Source organism: Mustela nigripes, chromosome 8, assembly GCF_022355385.1.
Source record: "Mustela nigripes isolate SB6536 chromosome 8, MUSNIG.SB6536, whole genome shotgun sequence".
Classification (NCBI taxonomy): Eukaryota; Metazoa; Chordata; class Mammalia; order Carnivora; family Mustelidae; genus Mustela; species Mustela nigripes.
The window spans coordinates 63,411,875-63,438,033 of record NC_081564.1 but is presented as its reverse complement, the minus strand read 5'-3'; the positions used below and the strand labels follow the sequence as shown (position 1 = coordinate 63,438,033).

The window sequence follows — 26,159 nt, the reverse complement described above, 5'->3', positions numbered from 1 at the left end:
CCCAAGCAGGACCCTCAGTATCATTCATGGAAGCGACACCTTGACTGAGGTAAAGTCTCTGGAAGGTCTCTCAGACCTTCAGCCTCACACCTTTGAATGGGATGTAGTGCTCTCTGGAGCGTATCAGAAATAGAGGGAACATTTAGAATAGAGGCGAGGAGAGGCCAAAGTTTGGAAGGGAGGTGAACGACTGAGAATCTGATCTGCTCCAGTAAGACATTCAACAAGATGTGCAGGGACAACAGACACAGTCATGTAGACATAGAAGCCACCAACGACTGTGAGTCATTAAAATGTTGAAGAGAGAATTAACTCCTGTAACACAGAGGTACGCACCAAGCAGTGGCGAGAATAACTGCCAGAAGCGCAGGGCAGTAAGAACACAGACGGAAGCCTGTCCATGTCGATGTTTCCAGGGGGATGGCTAGAAAAAGTTGGGCCCTAAGGGGTCCTTTTACACTGGTTGGGCATTGAATAAAGGGATGTCGTCTTTCCTTAATGACTCTCTCTGCAATCATCACATCATCGCTGTGCAGCTGCCTTAGGGAGAGGCTTGTAATTGGAGAATGGTTGGGTATCTGAGAGGAAAGGCTATGGTGGGATGTACGAGCACCCAGCCAAGGACCAGGACCTGTGTGTTCTAGACTTGGCGCAGCTACTCGGTGGCACATGGTCAACTGCAGTGCGGTGACCAAAGCCCCAGGCCTGTTACCATCCGAAGCCATGGCTTTCTAAACCTGAGCGGGTCACTTGATCTCTGAGCCTCAGTGTCCCAGTGTGTAAAACAGGAATGAAAATACCTCTCCCTTCTAAGATTGTGGGGTAGGTGTTATGAAGAAAGGTATGTAAAATGGTTTTAAGAACTGAAACATACTATACAAAGAGGTCTGGCCCAGTCCTGTTGGTTACAGGTGGTAGACAGTTCCACAAAGAAACAGAACGTCATGCTAAGGGCCCATATAACAGAGTTAGGCCTCATACCCAATTCTTAGGCTGAATCCACCTTTCTTTCTTTTTTTTTTTTTTTAAAGATTTTTTATTTATTTATTTGACAGACAGAGATCACAGGTAAGCAAAGAGGCAAGCAGAGAGAGAGGAGGAAGCAGGCTCCCTGCTGAGCAGAGAGCCCGATGTGGGGCTCGATCCCAGGACCCTGGGATCATGACCTGAGCCGAAGGCAGAGGCTTTAACCCACTGAGCAACCCAGGCGCCCCGAATCCACCTTTCTTTTAGGACACTGTCATGATGCTTGTTTCTTTCCTCCTGATATGGCCAGATGAAGAACTGTTAAGAAGATGGGGAGAAGAAAGGGAATTTTGAAGAAAGCAACGGCCACCACAGGAGCGCCAACCCCGAGAGAGCTGTACGGCGAGAGGGCGGGCACCTTCTGAGATGGCGCACAGGGCTCAGAGAGGGATCTCTAGCTGGGAACTCTCGTGAACTGAACCAGCACCCAGAAATCCAGTCCAACCACAGAGAAAATCTCGGTAACACTGCCAAGAAACCTGACAAGACACAACGGGTAGAGGTTTCAGCCTCTGAGATCTCGCTTCTCAGGTCTGGTAAGTTAGGATCCCTGCTTCTAGGTTCTTAACATTAGCATGCCACCATTCCTTTTTTAGCTAAATAGTGCCAAGAAAGTACAAAAAGTAAGAAGACCCTCTGTGCATGGCTGGTTTTGGACCCAAGCTTCAAGGTCACTATACTGGATAAGAAAGCAACAGCTTTTCTCACCTAAAAGTTTAATCTGGTCACTCCTGTCCAAGGGGGCTTAACTTGGGCTTTGCATAGCAAACAATTCCCTTCAACAAAGTCTGATGACGAGAAACAGGGATACCCGGGTGAGAACACCCTCTCTGGGCAAACCTGAAGTGTGGGACATTTATCACCTTCCGCAGGAAACATCACTGCTAATTGGTCTCTTCATTAGACAAGGAGAACATCAACCACTATAGCAACTCACAAGCTAGCAGCAGTTTGGGGCAATCCTTAAGTGCTTTCTAACTCATAATCATATTTCTTCTGAAGTCTGCTGGCCTAGAAAAATGACTCTAATTCCTCATGAATACACTGCCCTCGCCCTCACTAATGGTAGACTCCTCCAGAAGGAAGATGGCGAGCAAAGGGTGCCCATCACCAAGAGAAGAGACAGGTGAACCAGCGATGATGCGACTTTTAAAACCAGGCTGTGGCCAGAATGCTTTGTATTATCCGGGGGTAGCGGGTAGCAGGAGAAATGCTTTTAGCTTCTGCAGCTCCTAGGAAAGGAGCGTCTACTCTTTTCCTCACAAACAACTGTTCTGTTCTCTAAGATTCTTATCACTTATGCGACGTGTGGACAGGGACCAAGGGATACTTAGGCAGAAGTGTCAGGCTTTGATGGCAAGAAAGGTCTGTGTGGGTGGAAAAGTTAGCAGGAAATCCTGCCAGCAACTGACAAGGAATGAGCTCTTTCTAGTAGCAACCAGTACTTCAAGTTTAGAGATTAGTGGGCAAAATCCCATTCCCAGCAGTCATGCCAAGAGACACAGCAGTAGGTTCCCATGGGGGACAGGAGGCGTGTAGCACCCTTCGGCCAGGCTCCCTCCCCTTCCTGCAGGGAAATCATGAGCCAGGGCTTCACTCTGGGGGTCTGCCCAGGGCAGCTTAGCAAATGCCCACAGACAAAGACAGGACAAGAGAGCCTGGGGCAATGGCTCCCTCATTAGCTACCCTGGAGGCTTCACTGGTCAGTAGGTTCTCCCTGGGATGTGAGACTTCTGGAGGTGGCATGCCAGAAGGAAGCAATAGTACTCCTACCCAGCTTTGACCTTCTTGGGATCTTGTTGGCATTTTGGAATGAGTTTCAGAGGTTTTACCCAACTAGCAAGCTGCACCATCAGATCAGACGAGGACCTAAGACCAGCATCTTTAATAAAAAGCATAAATGTAGTGGGTGTGGTTGGTGTCCACGTAGCTCCTGGGGGTGTCTCTGGGCCCACGGTTCCCAGACAATGACTCTGAGAGAGGAAAGACCGCGCATGCTGAATAAAAAATGTATCAAATGTGCAAGGATGCCCATTTTCACTTGGTTCCTACCCCTCTGCAAACCAGTGCATGCAATGTGCCCGCGATGGCAGCCTCCGGAGAAGCAAAGACCAGAGATTAAGTAATAAGAAAGCCCAAGCCTGTGGAGCAACATGGCCTTACCTGGAGACAGGGAAGACTCGTAGGAGCTTCTCTCCTTGCGATTCATCTTGAAGGCCTGGATGTCCTTTTCCCTGTATGTCCCAAAGCCCTCGTAGCTCCTCCTTTTACTCCCGCTCACGTCACTGTCCCACTTGTCATTCGAAGGGTTCATGTCACTGAACACGTCCAGGCTCTCGGGTCTGGTGCCGCCGCTGTCGCCACCGCCACCGGAGTACCTTTTCGGGCACGAGTCCGCAGGCTCACCGCCCAAGTCGCCTTTGTCCTTGGCCTGGGTCCAATGCTGCGCATCGGAAAGTGACAGTGTAGACAGGGTGTCCACCTCAAAGTTGTTCTTGGAAGCTTTGTGGCCGGCTTCACTGTGCTGGTGCTTCTGCTTCTCTTTCGGCTTATTCTTCTCGCCCACCAATGGGAGCTCCTTGTCCGCACTGCCCAGCCGCTCGCTCAGGATGTGGCTGGAGAAGCTCGTGGCTTTGCCCGCGAAGAGACCGCTCATGTCATGGGTCCCCAAGATCCGGTCTTCCTTGTGCTTATGCTTGTGTTTGTGTTTTCTCTTGTGGAGCCGACCGCTGGCCAGCCCGGCGCCGCCCGCCTTGGGAGGGTTCAGGGCCGGCTGCCTGTCCCCGAGGCCGATGCCGACAGGCCCCTGCAGGTGGACTCCGTGCTTTGCTTTATGCTTCGCTGTCCCAGACATCTTCACGTGGGAGCTCGTGTGGAACTGAGGAGGCGGCACCGTTGGCCTCATGAACGGGGACGCGGCTCCGAGTGTGTGCGAGAGGTACAAGGGAGCTGGGTACTGACTGTAATAACCCAGGTTCATCATAGGCATTGATGTGTAAGGCATTCCATAGGGTGCATAGTAACTTCCACTGGGAATAGGGTAGCTGAACCCTTGTAAAAAAGGCACCTTTGTCATGGTGTCATTGGTTTTTGCGGGCCTACCACGCTTCTTCTTGGACTTCAGGTCTGAGGTCCTGCGAAGATAGAGCAAGGGGTCATACTGGATATATGGCACCGGGTAGTAGTGATCAAAATTAATCCGGAAAATGCTGGGGTACGGATTCTCGTGGTAGAAGGTGTAAGTCCGGTGGGAGATCCTGAACACCTGGAACTTGGTGACGAGCTCCTCCAGGTCCGCCAGAAACTGCAGGTCGTCACGGTTCTGCAGGCTTTTCCGCTTCCTCTTGTGCTTTGGCTTCTTGAGGCTCTCGTGGGCCAGAAAGTTGTCCACCATGAGATGTTTCTGCCGGTGGCCGTGCCGGGTCTTCATGCTGGTGTCGGACGGAAGGGTCTCCGGGTTGTCCAGGGAGCAGAAATCAAAGGAGTACCTCCGTCGGGATTCCGAACTCTTCTCCGCTTGGTCAGACGTGCTGTTGTTGTCTGTCCCGATGCCGCTGTCGCTCGGGATCGTCTCCTCGCTGTGCGACTCGCTCACAGGGGACAGGGTAATTTCCTTGAGTGACCCGATCTCGCAAAGGTGGGAAGGCGAGTTGGCCATCAGCCTGGGCGGGGACAGCTTCCAGGCTCCACTGTGGATTCCCTTCTGGGTTTTGGTTGGAAGAGCACTGATGGGCTGGAGATTTGGCATAGTTTTCAACTCTGAAAAATTGGTTTCGGTGCTGGCGGGGCTCAGGTTGCCATTGGACCCACCTAACTGCGTCGAAAGTGGGTGCATAGCTGCTGGTGAAGACGCCACAAGTGACTGAAAGTTGGAAGGCACGGCTGGAACGTCCGGCTGGCTAGAAACAGGCCTGGGGTGCTTGATGGCTGTTTTGGGTTCCTCGGATGGGGGTGGCAGCTCTGCTCTTGGCTTCCTGCCCCGCTTCTTGCCGATGTAGATGGTTCCCCTCTTGCTGACGTTGATCTGTTTGCCCAGTTTGCTCTCAATGGCCGCTGCCCCCGGGCTGGTCTCCGGGGGAGCTTTGGCCTTCAGAGCAATGTTGCTGGAGCAGGATAAGATCTGGTTCAAGATATTTTTCCTCTTGAGTGTTTTCATCTTGTTGATGGTCTTGATGGTCTTCTTATCCAGTACCCCAAGCTTTCCAACTTTTTTGTGAAATTTCATCTCGCTCATGGGCTTGTCCTCTCCTGGCACCAGCTGGGCCAACTTAGCTAAGCTGCGTCGTCTCTTTCTTTTCTTCGTGCCGGGGAACTCCCGGCTGATGGGACTGACCGGACTGGTGGAAGTCCCCTCGTGAATCGTCTCCACCGTGAGCAAAGGCTGCTTCTTTGGCCGCCCCCGCTTCTTCTTGACGGGCGTGATCACAGTAAGACTGTCTGTGTTGGTGTACAGAGGGCTGGACGGGGTGATGGGGTAGGCGGACGGCGGTTCCACCATCAGTTTATCGGACGTGGCCATGACTGCCTCCCGGAGCATACTGGTGGGCTTTGGTTTGCTGCACGTCCACCTCCGTTTCGCAGCAAATTTGGGATGCTGGATTTCTGGCAGCTTTCTGGAGGGAGAGTGGTCCGTGCATGTTGGAGGCGTCATGATCATGGGGGGCTTTCGCTGCTTGGTCACGCCTCCAGGCATGACTTTCTCAGCACTGCCGCCCGCTTCAAGGCCAGCTGAGGGGGACTCATTCTCTATCATTTTACTCAATTTAGGGACCCGGGGATCTTTCTTATTTCCCTCAGTGTTGGCAAGTATCCTGTTAACCACTTCACTGCTCATGGTGATTCCGGAAGCCAGAGCTTTCTCTGGCTTGATCTTTTCCACCACCGCTTTGATGGACTGCCTCTTTTTCCTCTTATGGCTGGTTGGATCTAGACAGGGTGCCTTGATAGGGATAGTAATCCGGACATGGCTTGAGTCATTTTCAGGATTACTGACAGAACTCGAGTTCTGCCTGGCTGGTGATGCCTCGTGGGCATTGTCTGCAGGGTAGCCTTCCCTTTTCCCTTCCGTATTGTCGAATGCCTTCTGGGCATTCTTGACCCAGTCCAGGTCTGGGTTGGATATGGTTTGACTTATCACATCTTTTTTACTGGACTTTTTCTTGCTGCCTATAGCAGGTGGTTCTGGGGGCTCCTTTGTGACTCCTCCATCCTGATCGACCAAGGGCTGCAGCCCGCTGCACTCACCAGAGCTGCTGGGCGGGGCTGGCGAGCCGTGGCTGCCTGGGGAAGGGACCACACCTCCCAAGAGCAGATCTTTGCTGCTGGTGGACAGCTGGCTCCACGTGCTCCCTGCACTGCCTTTCTTACCCTGCGCCTTCGCAAAGGAAGCCACGGGCTCAAGAGCGGGCATCTTGCTGGTGCTTGCAGTTTCTCTGCCAGACTCCGGACTGATGAAGCAATTCTGAGTGGCGGGTCCACTGTCAGAGTTGGTGGACCAGTCCATGTGGTTCTGGCTGCTGCTTTTTTGCTGGTGCTTTGGTTTTAAGGTGTCACTGGTGACGTCCTGTGGGAGGCCTGGGTCATAGTGGAGACTTGAGTGTTTCTGTGGCCGCTCGTAAGCCTAAGGGCAGGGGGTAGGGAAGGAGAGAGAGAGACAAAGATGAGCATGTCAGAGCCACTTAAAATTCAACGTCAAGAGGCTTACTTATTTGAAAGTTGGAAACAGCTATCTACAATTCCAGAATGCTTCTGGAGGTTTTCTCATTTGCAGAAGTAAAAACAGGTGGCACTCATTCGGAACATTAGTAAGGAGGCTGTCTTCACCGTCCCCCGTTGCCTCCAACAGGAACTTTTACCGATCCTAGTTGAATGCAATCTTGGAGTAAGAGCTGTTTAGGCAGAGAACAGGCCCCGCATGTCACTTAGGCCAGTGCCGGACCGGATGCACGCAAGAGCTGAAACCTGTATAATGCAGAGTTCTGTCCATGGTGGCGGGGCCCAGGAGAGACTGAACTTCCCGACTCCCTGGTTCCTTTACCTAACTCAAGCTGCCTCTGATTTCTGTCCCTACTTCCCATCCAGCTCACGTCCTTCCTTCGCTTTCTCCTACGGAAGTTCATTTCTGTTTGCACTTTACCCTGGGGTTGAGCATCTGTGTGCTCCAACAAGTAGCTCCCTGAGAGCCACTGCAACAAGGGAAAACAGCACGAGCTAAAGGATTGAGGGGGGTAGGTCTGAAGAATGTGTGGGGCCAAGGGGGTTGGTCAAAGACATGGAGAAAAAGAAATGAAGCAGGAAAGAAACGGGGGTAAGAGATCTTCAAATCCTTCTGACTCTAGGAGTGGTGCAGTGTTTGGGAGGTAGCCCTCTGAGGCATCCTGATGCCCAGGCTGGGCACTGACACCAATCTTGAGGAAACTCTTGGGAAGTCTCAAAAGGAACCTTGAGTCTCCTGGATGAATGTGCCAAAAAAAAAAAAAAAAAAAAAAAAAGCAGTCATTCAAGATCACACCTTTGAACTCTGTCAGCTGTGCTTTCCCTATGTGAATTCTAAAGGAAAGTCTCCAGACTCTGGTACCTTCCTTAGGACTGACTCTTCAGTTGGGAAAAGCAGAACCTGTAGACACCCAACATAAACCAGTGTCTACAAAATCACAAAGGCGGTGGACAGTGAACACATCATTTTGAGACATTAAAACTTATTTTTAAAAGATTTATATCTTCATTTTAGAGAGAGAGAGACAGAGCGAGCATGAGTGGGAGGAGCAGAGGGACATGGAGAGAGAAACTCAAGCTGACTTCCTCTTGAGTGCGGACCCGATGCAGGGCTTAAATCCCACAACCCTGAGTAACTGACTGAGCCACCCAGGTGCCCCAAGACATTAACATTTTTTAATGTACATATGCTAACATTATTTCAGATAGATTTTAAGCCATGCTACCAGTACAAAGAAGCATTCCTCAAAGTTTACTTTAAGTCCTGTTTTATACCCATAAGTAGTAAACATATAGGATGCATTATCCGAAGATTTGTTAAAGAAGGGAAAATACTAGTAAACTGAAGAAAGCTATGGATAATATCTCCACTTAGAAGTAAATGATGCTTGGCTTAGTGGATTTGGGAACTTTTCACCTGTAACATGTGTCTGTCTTTATCTACATATCTATCCATGTATCTATCAGCTATCGATACCAATCTACTTGCTATTGATGCCCTAGCATTTATATTTCATTAGAAAATATTTCTCATAGTCCCTGTTAAGAATCAAAACATAGATGCCAGAAAGAATGATGGGTAAAATTCAACACAGTAAAGCAAGTAGGGTTTCCTTTACACTAGTGTTTGGAAACCCTAGTTTTATTTTCTACCTCCCTGATTTTGAGAAATATTGTTTATACTTCTAGTATTGGACTCTGTTTGTTAAGTATCTTGAGAGAATCTCCCCCAAGCTAAGCCCAGGAGAAAATTTAGACAAAAAAATGTATTTCCTTTTTTCCTCCTCTTGCAATGGTTGGTGGACACCACCATCACCACCATCTAGAGAACTAATTCTGCCACGTAATTTGTCTGCTAGGAATTACTGCTGGGCACATAGCCTGCTGTCCCCTTTTCAGAAAACAAAAACAAAAACAAAAACAAAACAAAAACAAAAACAAAAAAAAAATCCAAAAAACCAAAAACCAAAAGCCAAAAAACAAACCCAGAAATCTTATTCATGGCGTAAAATATTGAATGCCACTTATCTTTTATGAATTAGGACTTTGCCGATTTGTCATTTGTGCTTTAGATTTGAGTTGGCACGAGGTGTATACTCACAGGATGACAAGTCTACAAAAGGCTTGGAAACAAAATGTCCTACTCTTTAGGGCAACAGTATAATTGGCTAACTCATACTAGAATATTTTTGAGAGTTAGTGGTGGCACTTATTAAACATTGCCATGGGACCAAAAAAAAATCTGACTTACTCTTTTGGCCCCCAGCAAAGCAGTACTTGCAGCCACCCTGCCTCCCCTACTCCCTCTCCCCACTCTTCCTTCCCCACTGCTCTAGATCTACATCTTTCCTAAGTCTACACAAGGGCTTCCTAGTGAACCTGGAATTCTTGGTCCCTGATGATCACCAGTTTTTCTTTTTTTCTTATTGCTCCATCTTCTCGTTCTTGGTGCCTACCAGAATCCTTAATTAACCCTTTATGTTCAATTCCCAGCTCAATCGTAGGGAAGCCCCTGCCTTACCGACATACTCCTAACAGAAGTTTTTATGAAACCCTGCAGGTCATCTTTGTTGGACTTTTATCTTAGTTTTAATTTTGTATTTGATTTGTTCATTAGTTGAATTAATACTGGTTTCCCTTTCTAGCCTGTATACACCATCACCGAAGTACCTGGCACCGCACCTGGCAAACAGTAGGCACTCAACAAACGTTTATTGAATAAACTAAGAAACACGCATTTTGCGATGGGTATTTCACTTTGTCAACTGTGAGATTAATGACCTATATATTACAACATACTGTCTGCAGACAGAGTTACCTCCTCCAGACTATTCGTATGTCATTCCTTCTGCATGCACCAGTGTCTCTCCCAAAGACAAACGTCCCAATCCTCCTAATGTTATATGCCATTTATTTGTGCATTTTTCTGTCTCCCTCTCCCAGACTGTAAGAACTTTGAGGTCAGAGACTCCTTTATCTTCTTATCCCCTGTGCCCACAACAAAGCAAACCACGCAGAAAGTTCCCAATAAACTTTTGTTCAGTGAATAAACAAAATCATGTCGGAGATGCCTATTACCATGACAAAATATGTGGCTGCCCGCAGAGGAGAATAAACTGCCAATCATTTGTTATAATGGCTCATAAGGAAACTGGAGCACTCAAATGCATTAGGTAATGAACCAAAAAATCCTTCCCCTGTACGGAAGGACTAAAGGCACTTGCAAGGTAACTCCTCTTCGGGGCAGTTTTTACTGTTCGTTCTCCCTCATCTCCTGTTAATTATTTCACTTCCCCATGAACTCTGCCTTTGGGGAAGGCCACGTGACCGACAGGGGGTGGATTTCCCTGAGACACGTTGAAAGGTGGGGCCTGCTCACTTATACCCAGGGCAGACCGGCTGCAAGTAATGCAGTTAAGTGTGCCTGGTTCCCAGTGCCTCCATCAGGGACACTGCCGGATCTCATTGTTTCTACCATTTCAGCGGCAATTTGCCCTGCTGGGAGAGTTCCACAATCAAAGAGCAGAGAGGACAAAAGGAAAGCACAACAAAGGATCAGGATTAATGGGGGGAAATGGTGCTTTCCGCCCTGCACTGAGATGGGCTGCAGAGAAGGGGCAAGGGCGACTGAGAAGGAGTACTCTCTAAGGGGTCCAGGAGGACATGGCTTTTCTCCAGCCTCAGCTGATGGCTATATCCCGTTGCATTTCACGGAAATCCCACTTCTTCATCTGTCAGCCATGACATATTATATACACAATGGTGAAGCTGTCAGTTCCAATATGTCCTTCACTGAGAACGGAGCACTTACTCCACGGAGACAGGGATGGACACGGCAAAGCAGGCCCCTCGCTCAATGCTGGCACGGAAGGGGAGGGGGGCATGGAGGCTCCCCCTCCCGCCCTGCCAGTGCTCTGGGATAGCGCTCCATGGGGGTCATGGACTGGGGGCTTTATTGACCCATTTAATTCCCCTTTCCATTTTCCCCTTAGATTCTGCATTTTTCTGGAAGTAAGACCTGAATCTTTAAAGGCCTCCATACTACCCTCTGTCCACAGCAAGGGCGTTGCCTAAGATGGTTACCAAATAAGGGAGGGCCTGATGACATTCTACTTTGGGCCAATTATTTTTGTGGAAAACTTCTAGTATCAACTAAGCCCAGTGTTATCTCTTGGCTGTTCCCACACCCCCAGAACTGTTGTGAAACACACAGTCGTTTCTTTTAAAAGATGAGCGGGGAGCCTGAGGCAGGGCTTGATCCCCTGACTCTGGGATCATGACCTGAGCTGAAGGCAGAGGCTTAACTGACTGGGAATCACTCAGGTGCTCCCACACAGTCATTTTGAAGGTGTGGCTTACTTTTACAAGAACAATACTTTCCATGCCCATGGAGCCTAGATGCCAAATGTTCATCAGTGAACCACCATTTTGAAAACTAAACATATTTCCTTCCTAAAGGATGTGTTTATGGAAGCAAGTTCTTCTGGAATGTGAAGAATTATTTTGTAAAGTAGGTAACTATCCCCTTCCCTATAACCAATGTATCATAAATCATATACATTTAAATTTTGTACAAGTTAGATTTCTTTTGAAAAAGCACTTGATTTTTGTCTACTTTTGAAAAAAAAAAAAGCATTAGATCGCTGCATAAAAGCTTGAAAAATCCATAAAAATGGGAAGAAAATGAGTCACCCAGCCTTATCTATGGCTTATCTAAAGTAAGGGTTGTTGCAATGAGAGAAGAGGGCTATTTGGGTCTGAGAAAAATCATATAACTCATCAAAAATCAAGCATGACTTTGTGGGAGATAAACCACTCTTTTGGGTTAGCTGTATTTGTGTTACTTTCTGCTGACACTGATAATTTAAATTTACTGTTTGTGAGATATTTTGCTTTACAAGAGTAGGAAAATATGCCTGGGTATGAAGAAATGAGGGGAGCTTTTGCTCTTAATTTGGCAACCGGTGCTTCTCAAGATGCGATCCTGGGTCACTGTATCAGAGCCACCTAAGGTACTGGTTATTCATACAGATTTTGGGCCCCACTGCCGATCTATTCATTGGGATCTTCTAGGGTGGGATCAAGGAATGTGCACTTTAAACATGCTCTTCAGATAATTGCAATGCATAATGAAGTTTTAAGAGCACTGATCTAATGTTTGAATACTGTAATTCCTCTGGGGTGGGGCCCTTCTGTGGTTGCTATGACATTTGCAGCACTTTTTGGTGGTAAATATGCAGAACAAACCACCACAGGCCTGTTAGGATATGCAATCTGGCACCATTGAGCATTCTTGTTTTGCTCTCTGAACTCTTTGTAATTTACACAGTAAGAAATTCTAACATGGTACCCTCTTTAGGCATTCAAGTCCACTGCAAGGTGAGATGGGCAGAAAAGTCAACCATATGGGTCGATGAGAGAATTGTCTTCCCAGAAAGAATTTGGAATGCAGATGCTCATGACTCCCACTCTGGGATCTCTCTATCCCCAACTCATGCAGGCCAATCCCCAGAGCCCTAGGGTATCCTGGCATTTATCTCTGAGGCTTGAAGCAAGTGCTCAAGCCTGAGCAAGAACTGAGTGTGGGAGACAAGGGGAATGTACCAGAAATTGTATGATGAAAGGTCCCCAATCCTGGCTGTACGTTAGACTTATCCAGGAAGCTTTATAAAGAGAACACCATGCCTGGGATCTGACCCAGACCAATTAAATCAGGATTTTAGAAATGGGGTCTGAACAGTAGTACTTTTTTCAAAGCTCTTGGTCATCCCAATGAGCAGACAAAGTCGAGAACCACTGGATTATATCAAAGACAGGGGGTCTGGGTTAGGGACTAGAGAGGTTCTGATATTATCAGATGTTCCAGTTCAGTGGTTTTCAAATGGACTAGGACTCCACAGAGTCCTAGGATTTTGTGGAACTTTCCTGAACTACAGCCAGTGGATGGGGCAGGAGAGATGCATCACATCATTCTTTTAACACCCAAATAAACAGAGCAGCCTTGCAAAGGATTTCATTTAAGAGGGTAGGGGTGGGGAGAGATGGTTCTGTCATGTAGAGACTTTGAAGATGACTCTTTTTATTTATTTATTTTTTTAAAGATTTTATTTATTTATTTGACAGGCAGAGATCACAAGTAAGCAGAGAGGCAGGCAGATAGAGAGAGAGGTGGAAGCAGGCTCCCTGCTGAGCAGAAAGTCTGACGTGGGGCTCGATCCCAGGATCCTGCTATCATGACCTGAATCAAAGGCAGAGGCTTTAACCCATTGAGCCACCCAGGCGCCCCTGAAGATGACTCTTTAGGCTCATGAACAGAAAATGCCTATATTAGCTTCCATTGAACTTGACCCCAGAAGATCTCTCCTCAGTCCAGTTCATTCGTATATTTGCTAATGGTAGGTATAGAAGAATGCCACTAAGTACCTTATTTGAACTAAGGCCTAATGATCCTTTGATTCTGTGGGAGTTATGGACTGAATGTTTATGTCCCTCCAAAATTCATATGTCGGAAACCCTAAACCCCAAAGTGATGGTATTAGGAAGTGGGGCCCCTGGGAATATGATGTAATTAGGTAATGAGGTAGAGCTTTCATGAATGGGATTAATGCTCTTATATTAAAAGATACCCCACAAAGCTCTTTTGTTCTTCACTATGTGAGCACACAGAGAGTAGAGGGCCATCTATAAACCAGGAAGCAGGCTCTCACCAGATGCTGCATCTGCCAACCTTGATCTTGGACTTTCTAGCCACCAGAACCATGATATATTAATTTCTGTTTATAAACCACCCACTCATGGTATTTTGTTATAGCAGCCTGAACAGAAGCACTACCCAGCTCCTAAACAGACCTAAAATTTCCAGTTATACATATAAAGTGAATGTGTCCTCATTTCCTGTCACATGAACTGCCCTGGGAAGTCACCTTGAGTTAGTTCTCAAAGGAACCATTCCTGATTTACTATTTGGGGGCTGTTTTAAGTGATACTAGCACACTCCTTTTCCTGGGGGTGATAACAGCTGATGCAAAGACAGAGGTCCCTAACATATGCTTCCTCGAATACATGGTAATTCTGCATAATTTAAAATGATCATTGACTTCATTCCAGCCACAATGTTATAATAGGTATTAGACTTACCTTTTTCATGGAAACAAATATAAAGCTGAGCATACTATATAAAGCAACTGCTTTAAGGCATTGGGAAATAGATAATATGTGCTGTGACTCTAGAGAGAAGGAACTCACGAGGTCCCTGAAACCCTAGTTTTCTTTGCCTGGGAGTACTTTGATGGGCACAGAAAAGTGGAAACCAGAGACCTGTGATCTCCCTACATGGAAGAAACAGAGATCAGAATTTGGGGCCAAAGGAACTGGGATTTGAGAGACAGGGTACCTAAGAAGAGGGAGCTATGCAGAAAAGAAACCCTAGAAACATTTATAGGGATCTTCTTATGTCTTTGGCCAATTTTTAATATACACTTGAGAGCAAGGCCCCATGAAGCCCAGCAGAGTTCAGTGACTAGGGGGCTACAAGCTGAACAGAGTCTTGACATCACCAGTACTGGGCAGTGCCGGATTTCTATGTGGCCAGAGTGGGGCACTTTAATGAATATTCCAGAGCTCAGTTGATATCCCAGAAATGGTACTCCTTTTTTTAAAAAATATTTTATTTATTTATTTGACAGAGATCACAAGTACGCAGAGAGGCAGGCAGAGGGATGGGGGGAAGCAGGCTCCCTGCTGAGCAGAGAACCCGATGTGGGGCTCAATTCCAGGACCTGAGATCATGACCTGAGCCAAAGGCAGAGCTTAACCCACTGAGCCGCCCAGGCACCCAGAAATGGTACTCCTTAAGAGTAGGATTATTCTAACCCCAGAATAGAAACTATGTTAGTTTCTTCCTAGCAAAGTTTAAAAAGAATCCTCAAGAGGATAAAGCTAGCTTGCCAATAAATTAACTACTTATCAGAACAGAAGTCAAACTCTATAAAGGAAAACAACAAAATCCAGAATCTCTGCAATATAGTATCTACAATGTTAAAGACATGATAAAAAATGCATTACACAAGCAAAGAAATAGGCAAACATGACCCACAACCAGGAGAGCCGACATAGATCCAAGGCCCCCCAATCAGCCATTATGAAAATATTTAAGTATTGCAAGGAAAAGATAAACATAATTGATGAACATACAGGAGAATCTCAGCAGAGACATGGCAACTATACCAAAATAACAAAATGAAAATTCTGAATAGGGAAAATACAATATCTGAAATGAAAAATTCCCTGGATGAACTTAACAGCTTATAGGACAATGCAGAAGAGAAGTTCAGTGCTCATGATGGGGAGGCAGTTGAAATGATCCAAACTGAAAGAGGGAGAAAGATGTAAAAAACAAACAAACAAAACCAAGGCTTCAGTATCCTGTGGAAGAGTATCAAGAAGTCTAACGTATATAATTAGCAACCCAGGAGTAGAGAAGGAGACTAGTACATGTGGATTAACTTAGCTAAGAAGCTCAATAAACAGAACAAACACACACAAAACCACATCTAGGCACATTGTAAACAAACTGATGAAAACCAGATTAAAGTTTTATAAGCAGCCAGAGAATTAGGGCACAAAATTATAGGGGGATAATGACCAAAATAATGTCTGACTTCTCGTCAGTAAAAATCAAGCCAGAAAACAATGATAATAAGATCTCCAAAGTGCTATAATACAGAGAAAAAAATCAACATACATTTCTATATCCAGTGAAAATACCCTTGAAAAATTAAGGCAAAATAAAGATATTTTCAGATAAATAAAAACCGACAGATCAACTGCTGGCAGATGGAAATTATAAGAAATGTAAAAGGAAGTTCTTCAGGGTAAAGGGAAATAATACCAGATGGAAACTCAGATCTACATGAACAAATGAAGAATATGAAAATGGAAAATATGTGGGCACATAAACAATTTACAAGACAAATGGCTGCTTAAACAGAAATAATAATGTATCATGGCGCTTATGACATTTGTAGGGATAAAGTGTACAACAATAAAACAAAAAAGAAGAGGGTGGTAAATGGAAGTATGCTTGACCATTAAACAACACGAGTGTGAATTGCGTGGGTCCACTTATACGCAAGTTTGTTTCAATAAATACAATACGCTATTGTCAATCTATTTTTTCTGCTTTATGATTTTCTTAACACATTTTCTTTTCTCTAGCTTGTTTTATTGTGATTATACGGTACAGAGTACCTCTAAGACACAAAATATGTGTTAATCAACTGCTGATGTTATCAGGAAGACTTCCAATTAACAGTAAGGTATCAGTGGTTAAGTTTTGGGAAGGGCATCAAAAGTTATATGTGGATTTTCGATTGCATGGCAGGGGTGGGGGTCAATGCTCTTAACCCCTCTGTTGTTCTAGGGTCGACTATATATGCTTGTTAAAATTCTTACATTCGAAGGGATGTGATAATAGTTCAAAGTAGTCTGTGATACTTGGTGCACACCATAATCTCTGGAGCAACCACTAAAAATGAAAGAAACTCATGCATCAAAAATGCCAATAGAAGGAAATTTATGGAATATTAAAGAGAGCTTGATTAGTCCAGAAGAGGACAGAAAAGGAGGGAAAATAATGAAGAGAGATGGGACAAAGAGAAAACAAACTCAATCCTACTGGTAATTACATTAACTCAAAATATATTAAACACCCCCAAACAAAAACAACAACAGCAACAACATGGGATAGGTTGTCAGACTGAACAAAAATGTAAGACCCCCACTATAGACTGTTTACAGGAGGTACTTTTTAAATATAAGAACACAGACAGCTTAAAAGTAAAAGAATGGAAATGAGATAAAGCACACAAACATTTTAAGAATGCTGGAGACACTTCATACAACGTGAAATAGTCAGAACAGAAGGTATTACTTGAGATAATTAGGGGCATTTCGAAACGATAAAAAAGAAGTCAATTCATCAAGAAGAGACAATACTACTAAATTTGTCTGCAACTCAAAACTTCAAATACTTGAGACAAAATGAGAATTAAAGAAAGAGACAATTCCATAATTAAAAGGATTTTAACACTTGTCTCGCAGTAACAATACAAAATGGCCAAAGAAATCAGAAAAAAAAATATATATATATGGAAGATTTGATCATCATGCAACTAACCAGACCTCACCCAACAGCAAAACACCTTGGCCGAAATATTCTGAACCACAAAAGAAGTAGGAATAGCCAATGAGCACATGACAATGCCCTCAAAAATCATTTGTTAGCAGGGAAATGTCAATTAAAACCATAAGAAGATACTACTATATACTCAGCAGGATGGCTAATATTGAAAAGCTTGACAGCAAGTGTTAACAAAGATAAGGAGGAACTCAAACTCTCATCCATTGCTGGGGGTTACAAATGGTTCAACTGCTTTAGAGCTTACTTTGGTCACATACTTTAAAGCTAAATATACCCTATGACTCAGCAATTCCACTCCTATGAATTTACCCAAGAGAGATGAAAATATTTATCCACAATTAGACGTTCATAGAAACTTCACAACAACTTAATTCTGAGTAGAAAGCACCTGCAAACAGCCCAGGTGTTGATCAACAGGAGAAGACAAAATTCATCAATAAAAAGAAAAGTGTAGATATAATCCAAAACGTGCATAAAACACAAACACACCCTGAGCTAAAAAAGCCAGACCCTTCAAAAGTACAAATTGTACAACTCCATTAATGTGAAGTTCTAGTACAGGCAAAACTAGTCTATTATGGTAGAAATCAGAACACTGGTTGTCTATAACATGGAGTGGGGTGTGGTGGGGTTGTGAAGGGGCAGGACGGAAGTTTCTGGGGATAATGGACATATTTTAAATCATGATAGGAGTGCAAATTACACAGCTGTATATATTTGTCAAAACCCCTTGAATGTATACTTGAGATCTGTACATTTCAGTATATGTAAATTTCATCTCAGTTACATGAGAGAGAGAGAGAGATAAAGTACATCAAACAGTGATTATTAAGAGCTCCTTATATCCAACTCCCATGTGTACGCACATTCCTTCCCTGCCACCCAGCCACTCTGTAGAATTTAGGGACTGTTTTCTCAAAGCAACACCAGAAGCAGCCAGCTACTCACTGTTTCCCCTTCCTAGAGTCCTCCCTCTCCCCTCTGCACAGGGACAGCTGAGGGAGTTGATCCCAAAACAATGGAGCCTGAATCAAGGAGGCAGGTGCTTGTGGCTTCTGCAGGCTCCGTTCTCTCCTTTCCTCATCCTTGGCAACATCCCTGCCCTGGACCAAAAGTAGAAAGGTGAAGCCTGCCTCCACCCCAGCCACAAATCCACCTTGTCTGAGGTAAGGAAGGAAGCTTGAAGAGAACCTGCTCACAAATCAAAGTTAGGGCTGCCCCGCCTCCTCTGTAAATCATTCGAGATCCATCTGGGTAATGACTCCTCCAGTGTAATTCCCTATTAAGAGGCTTTATCTGGAGAGATAAGCAGCTGGTTTCCGTGTCACTAATTGCTGTCTGCTGTGATTTTAAAACATCTGCACCATTGTGCTCTTCATTTTCATATTCTAATCACCCTGAAACTTGAAAAAGGTACATCATTGATTGTTTCTATGGGTTAATTAGTACACAGTCTCCTTGTAGAGACAATTTAGAGGCAGCCAGAACCTCAATCAGGAAGTTTGTTTTAAAAATTAATAACAGCGGCTGTGGCTGGAGGGACTGACATGTTCAGGGACTACTCAGGACTCTCCTGGTGGGGGCGCCACCTTCTGTTCTGCTCCACAGAGGAGGAAAGCCTATAGGGCCAGGGGCAGGGGGAGGGGGCAGGAGAGTGGGCAGTGGTGGCAGGCAGGATCCAGGGACCCAGGAATCCAGGACAAGACTTGGTCCCAAGCAGACCTGATCACTAATCTCTGCTGCCTCCCCCACCACGACCCCCCGCCTTGCAACTAGCCCGGATCCCTTTCCCAGTCAGTACAAATCAGGACTTTAATGAGGATTGACCAAAATATCTGGAGGTGAGAGGAATTTGTGAAAGTAATAAGAGTATGGGCATTATTTCAGGTTTTAGGGTCTGTTCCTTGTTCCTCTTCTGTTCCCATCTCAACTATGGAAGGAGATTAAGGGATAGGGCAGTTAGAGTACGGATGAAAAGAACCAGGCCAAACGAATGAGTGACATTGGAATTCAGAACTTCTCAAATTACATTGCATAAGATTCACTTGGATATCCCTTGAAAATGCAGGTTCTGATTCAGGAGCTCTGGGGTGAAGCTGAGGTCTGCATTTTTAACAAGCTCCAACATAGTACCCAAGGTCAATCATCTGAGATGTGGTCTAGAGCCTCAATTCCGAAGCCCTCGACCAGAATCACTATTCCTGAGATCCAAGGGACAGTGGAGAGACCAAAGTGTGGTAAGGGGGCCTGGGCTCTGTGCCGGGGTCTTTTTCCCAGCCCCACAACTAACAGGACAAGTCACCTGGCCTCTTGTGTCTTGTCTTCCTCATCCAGCAACTAACAGAAGTACCCTTTTCTCTCTTAAAAAAAAAATTCAATTTATTTAAAACGACAACAATAAAAACAAATGACAACAATAAAAACAGTGTACTCATTTTTATCCCCATTGCTTCTTGCAATCTAACAGCCAACGTGTTCTCTGGATCTATGAGATTGTTTTGTTTTTCCTTAAGATTCCACATTTAGGAGATCATACAGTATTTACCTTTCTGTCTGACTTAGTCACGTGGCATAAAGCCCTCTGAATCCATCCATGTTGTCATAAATGGCAAGATTTCATTCTTTTTTGTGGCTAAATAACATTGTGTGTGTGTGTGTGTGTGTGTACACACGTGTGTACACACATACCACACCACATTGTGTGTGTGTGTATGTGTGTGTGTGTACACACGTACACACACACACATACACACACATACCACACTGTCTTTATTCATTTATCCATCAGTGGACACTTAGGTTGTTTCCATATCTTGGCTTTTGTAAATAATGCTACAATGAACTTGGGGGTGCATATGTCTTTTTGAAGCAGTGTTTTTGTTTTCTTTGGCTAGATACCCAGAGGTAAAGTTGCTGCATTGTATGGTACTTCTACTTTTTAATTTTCTGAGTTAACCTCTATCCTGTTTTCCATGATGGATGCAGCAACTTACATTTCCAGCCACAGTGCACAAGGATTCCCTTTTCTCCACATCACAGGTGTGAGGTCATATGTCACTGTGGTTTTGATTTGCCCTCCCCTGATGATTCCGGATGCTGAACACCTTTCATGTACTCATTGGCCATTCTGTACATCTCCTTTGGAGAAATGTCTGTTCAATTATTTCGCTCACTTTACAATTGGATTATTTGGGCCTTTTTGCTATTAAATTGTATATGTATTTTTATATCTTTTCTCCTCTACATAGTTTGGATATTAACATCTTGTCAGATATACAATTGCAAATATTTTCTCCCTTTTGGTAGGCTGTCTTTTCATTCTGTTGATGGTTTCCTTTGCTGAGCAGGAGCTTTCTGGTTCGATGCAATCCCATTTGTTTATCTTTGCTCTGGTTGCTTTTGCTGTCAGATTCAAAACACCATCACTGAGACCTATGTCAAGAAGCTTACCGCCTATTTTCTTCTAGAGTTTCATGGTTTCAGGTGTTACACTCAAGCCTGCAATCTGTTTTGAGTTAGTTTTTGTGTGTGGTGTAAGACGATGGTCCAATCTCATTCTTTTTTCTTTTTTGTAAAGATTTTATTTATTTGACAGACAGAGATCACAAGTAGGCAGAGAGAGAGGCAGAAAGAGAGAGAGGGGAAGCAGGCTCTGCACTGAGCAGAGAGCCTGATGCGGGACTCAATCCCAGGACCCTGAGATCATGACCTGAGCCGAAGGCAGAGACTTAACCCACTGAGCCACCCAGGTGCCCCTGCAATCTTATTCTTCAGCATGTGGCTGTTCTGTTTTCTCAGCACCGTTTCATGAAGAGACTGTCCTTTTCCCATCGCGAATTCTTGGCTCCTTTGTTGTAAATTAATTGACCATATACACATGTATTTATTTCTGGGCTCTACTCTGTTCCCTTGTTCTATGTGTCTATTCTAAAGCCAATGCCACACTTTCTCATTTACTATGGTTTTGTAGTATAGTTTGAAATTGGGACTGTGATCCCTCCAGCTTTGTTCTTCTTTCTCAAGATTGCTTTGGCTTTTTGGGGTCTTTTGTGATCCCATACAAATTTTAGGACTGTTTGTGAGTGCCTATCTCAAAGGGGAGTTGAAAGGATTAAAAGTTAGTATAAAATATTTAATCTGGTGTCTGGCCTACAGTAGGTATTATATAAATACAGCTATCATACTGATGTATTTTTTTTAATAAAGTCCTTTTCTGAAAAGCAACATCCGGCAGAAATGGGGGGTCACGGCAGAGACAGGGAGAGCCTCATTTAATCTCAGGTGGTGTTTTCTTGCAATCACCCATTCTAGAGGCCCTCTTAGCCACGTCTGTTGCCACCCCCTACCCCCCAACCTAAACCAATGTTCAGAATTCAAGGTCTTTCTTCATGGCCTCCCTGGGAGCTACTTGACAGTATGCTTATAGGGAGTTCATTTACGCACAAAATACATGATTCTATTAGACAGTGCTTTCCTATTTTGAGCCAAAGTCTGTCCCCTTGGATGGATAGTCTGGCACAGCAAACAAGCATCACTTCATGTGTTGGCCTAGATCTAGGGCCATGTCCCTGTAACTTAGAGTGAATGCACCCCTGGAAGTGAGTTCTTAGGTCCCCTTCCCACGACTCCCAAACTTTAAGGGGCTTCCTCATTGCATCTGGAAATGTGCTACTATTGGGGGGGGGGGGATGACAAAAACTGTGCTCTCAATGCTGTGACCTACAAATGAAAAAAAGCCTCTTGGCAGGACAGCTATAAGTAGACTTACAAACTTTTGCGGAAGGGAAAAAGTAGTGGGGAGCTGCAGGGTGGCCTCCTCCAAGACAGCTGTGGAGTGGGCTTAGGGGACTAATGGGACAGCAGCAACGAGGTCACATCCTTCCAGAGGGGACCCAGAGGCTGCCTGATTGAGCCGTTCAGATGCCAGGGATCTGCTGAACCAGAATCCCACGGCCAGCTCCATGGTCCACCTTGGCCCAGCAGCAAGCTCTGCCCTCTCCATCCTCGCTTCTCCTGGCATCCACGTGGGTCCTGGGAGCCCTGGGCTGGGTGCCCGGGGTGGGGGTGGGGGAACAGAGCAGAAGTCCTGGCCTCAGACACATTCTGCAGTGAAGGCACTTAGCAGCAATTGCAGACTAATCCTTGACACGGGGTTTCAAAAATTTGTTAGCCATCCTCCCTTGTGGCTTTGTTCTTCATTCTATTCCTTCAAAGGAGGAGGGAGCAGAACATGTTCTTGCCTCTTCCTTGAGAATCAGTAGCAAGTGATTAAGTGGCAGAATTAGCAGGGTGAAGTATTAAGGTCTGAATGCCACGTCTATAAGAGAGTTACAGCATCTTAAGTGCATTCAGAGGCAGAGCCAAAATGGCAAATGAAGAAAGTGCAAGAAAGTTAAATGCATAAGGGAAATAAGTAGTTAACCTGCACCACCCCCGTCCCCCAACTCCCCCCAAAAAAAAGGCATTTCTCTAACTTATTGGTAGATAAGAATAACCAGTGGCCTGTGTTAAGTAACAGCTCACCAAGCCTCTGTCTTGCAAGTTCAGAGTCTTGTTCTGGGCTGGGGCCCAGAGATCCTTACTTCAGCCCGGTTTGGTAAACATAGTGACCTAAGAGTTTCTACTAGGAAGGGGGCGTTTAGAACTGCTCAGCTCTGTTCCAGGGCAGGGAGCAGAGGGTACCCCAACGTGAGGTCATCCATGCCAGCCAGGGCAGGACAGAGCTCCAGGATGAAGCCCAGTGACGCTATCTCGCTTTTGCTTATTGGGGGTGGGAGGGGGGAGCTGGGAGAGGGTGGAGGAGAAGAAGTATTTTTTTCCTCTTTACCTCATGTTTCCTTTTTCCCTTTTCATAAATGCTTTTTACTGCAAAACTGGTGCTTTTTGCCATTAGAGCTAAAATAACCGTTGATTATAAATTGAGTCTAAAATGTCATGAAGATGCTGAATTTGCCTGAAAATCCAGCTTTTAAAGATTCCCATAAACACTGCAAACTGTGGGCATTCAGCACAGCATTCGTTCAGCCAGTGTCTGGGAAGATGGCCGTGGCTCTCAGAGGCCAGCGAGGCAGAGCAGGGATGAGGGCGCCAGCCTCGAGGGTGGGTGCTGGCTTGGAATCATTCCTGCCCCTGTCAGTGCTGCAGGAACAAGCTCATGTCTAGGGAGGACAAGAATGGACACAGTGATGGTCCTGGTGTAACAGTTACGTGGGTCCCCGTGTCAACCCATTTTAAATCTCCATTCGATCTGTGCTCTTGAACTACTTCTAGGAGGCTTCCTGCTGAAGGTAACGTTGGGGGCATCTGTCACTTGTGGACTGTCTTCTCTCTATTCTCTGAGAGGTAGTGGAGCAGAAGTGTGGTGCACTTAGGAGCTCGGATGCGAGCTAAGATTAGCAGCATGGACTCTCAAGCTCTGATGACTGGGTTTGGACCTCCGCTGCGTCCAGTTCTTACTAGCTGTGGGACCTTGGCCGGGTGACTTAACCTCTGTGCCTGTTTCTTACCTGTAAAGTGGGGATAATAATATACTTCCCTCATAAGGTCCGCAGGCGAATCCATGATAACAAGCTATGCAGAGCGTATCGAACTGTGCCTGATGCACAGTCAGGACTGTCTCAGTGCTCACTATGCAGCGAGGGATCCCGAGGGCACACTTGGCTCAGGAATCAGAAAGATCGAAGTTCAAATCCCAACTTTGCCTCTTACGATCAGGGTGACCTGAGACTTGTTTCTCTACTTCTAAAATGGGGAAGTGCAGGGGAAATAACACTGCCTACCTAATAGCATTGTCGGAAGAATTAAATAAGACGTCAGTAGACATGTTATCACAGAACACACAGTAAGTGTGCAACAAATGCCAGTTACTACGGACATTATGATGATATTGCCAGTTACTGCTATCACCACCCATCACAAACGCAGTTCCCTGGTAGGAGGGGTCAGGGGTTACTGCGCCGTCTCCCCCTCGTGATCCCCATAGCCTTTTTGACAAACGTTTTAGTAAATTCCTGGGGTATGACTCTTCTCCAGGTCTGGGAGGAGGTCTCTGATAACCACAGCGACACTAATTAGGTTGAAGAATGCAGTCCAAGCAAACTCACTGGTCTTGATTCTGGGCCATATGGCTTAGCCTTGGTCTCTTGTACCCGGTACCTTCCTGGAGTATAAATACCTTAGGGTGTTAGTCAATTGTCCAGGCACTGTAAATTGAATACACATTCATCCACTTGTCTTTGACTGTCATGATTGAGCTTAAGAGGGGTTTTCCACTACTCCTGCACCAAAGCAGAAGAAGCTGGATGTTGTACAGAGTCCTCGCAGGGGTCCTCTGCGGTGGGGGTGCTCCACGCTATAAAGTCTATGCCTGTCTGTGAGCAGTTGGCATCGTTGAACAGTGACAGGGAAACTTGGATGGGGACTGAAAATCGACATTTGCCTCCAAATGTAATGGTCTAATGCATCTGACTCCATTCATCCTAGAACTATTCATTAAGCAAACATTTGGTTAATCACAGAGGAGGTATGGTGCTCTCACAAAGTTACAGGATCTCAGAGCTGGAGGGATGTTGGAGACCCTCTTCTCCTTTTGCAGATGAAGACAGTGAGTCTCAGATGATGGGTTGTTTCACCCCCATACAGATAATCAGGGTTGTTCCACAGTTTTCTGACTCTGATCTCTGGCTGTTCTTTCTGTTTCTCTTGTGAAACCTCCTCCATAAGCAGACGAAGGGCAAGGCACTGTCAGGAAACCCTCCGGTCTAATGTTACGCTCTGAGTCTCCAGCAAACCCACGCACTTTGCTGAGGCTTTTTGCACCTGCTGGACCTTCCCCCTTGCTCAGGATTCTTGAACTTGCCTCCAAGGCAAGGCCAACCTGGACCCTCTGCAGACCCGGCCTCGTCGCTGCACCACGTCTCTCAGACGTCGTGTCTGCCTTTCCGTCAGCTCCTTGTCAACTCTGGTCAGAGAGCTGGCCTCGAACATTCCACCTGCTCCTTAAGTCAGCCCCTTCTCAGACAGTTGCCCCACCACTAATTGTTCTAGCAGCAGTTACCCTGAGAACCTCCTTCCTTGGCCCGCGGGCTTAACCGTGGCTCAGGCCAGGTAATACCGGGTTGCTTTTCAGCAATTCTCAGCACCCAGAAAGAGATGGGGACTATGGGAGCCAGGAGAGCTCCTCAGGGACCACGCTGTTATTCACTGAGGGCACTGCATCCCACAGAGGGGGAGCACCTTGTCCAGACACTTACAATGATATGGCATTAATCATCCGGAAAAAATCCTATGGTGCAAAGCTTTCTCCTGTGGCCTCATGGGAGCTTAGGTATGTTAGATCTTTTTCTCCCTGCTTTGCTGATGATGCACTGAGACACAAGGCTTTTAAAGACAAAGGCACATCCCACTGGCAGCTACAGTCAACAGAAATCCCCCTTCTATCATATCTATGTTCACACTAATGTCTTAGCCTTACCTCTCCTTCATTCTAAGACCCCGATGACTCCCCACTTCCCAGGTAGGAGAATCTTAGTTCACTTCCTTTTTATTTAATCATTCTGAGTTGTAGTTTTTGCTCAACTCTTAACTAGGCAAGTAACTTAACCTTATGGGCATCCATCTTTCTTTCTCTTACAGAGAAATGATCACCCTAGGCCTGCTTGCCTCTCCAGTGTGCCCTGGGGATCTAATGGATGTGCAAACATTTTGGAAACCATAAAGCACTACATAAATGCAAGTTATTGCCATTGCGAGGTTGAGAACCCTTCTAATGATTTTGGAAAGTCAAGAGTACTGAATGTACTCCCCGTAATATCAGCATGAGATGCAGGAATAAGTTAGGATAAGTGCTAGTATAACTTCAAAAATCATATTCTTCCTAGGCACTTACTGAGGACTCCTAAAACCTCACCACCTATCTTTCCCTGTGTTGGCTTAAAGGGAGGAAGGGCAGGGAGAAGAAGGGAGGGAAACCAAAAACAAAACAACACCCCTCCTCACTCTGGCAATAAACTTCCAGCTCCAAAGCAGGTTTTATTTACTGTGCTATAAAAACTGTCGTTTCTCCCATCATAAAAGGAGCCTGACTACCCAACCTCGTTTCTTTGCTGTGAGTCTGGGTATTGAGTGGGTCCCAGTTCTGGAGCAGGCTATGGCTTGCCCTCCTCTCCTCACCCCTACTCTCCCTCCCTCTCAACTCTGTATGTATCGGGAAATGAAA

The 26,159-nt window shown here is 45.6% G+C and overlaps 1 protein-coding gene across 3 annotated transcripts in view; it reads right to left on the bottom strand.

Moving 5' to 3' along the window:
• Nucleotides 1–26,159, bottom strand: part of SETBP1 (SET binding protein 1) — a 361,300-nt gene that overhangs the window by 100,010 nt on the left and 235,131 nt on the right. For all 3 annotated transcript variants that reach the window (XM_059409568.1, XM_059409569.1, XM_059409566.1), the window contains one exon: nucleotides 3,190–6,646. In XM_059409568.1, the coding sequence (XP_059265551.1) occupies nucleotides 3,190–6,646 (3,457 nt within the window). The remainder of the gene's footprint in view (nucleotides 1–3,189; nucleotides 6,647–26,159) is intronic.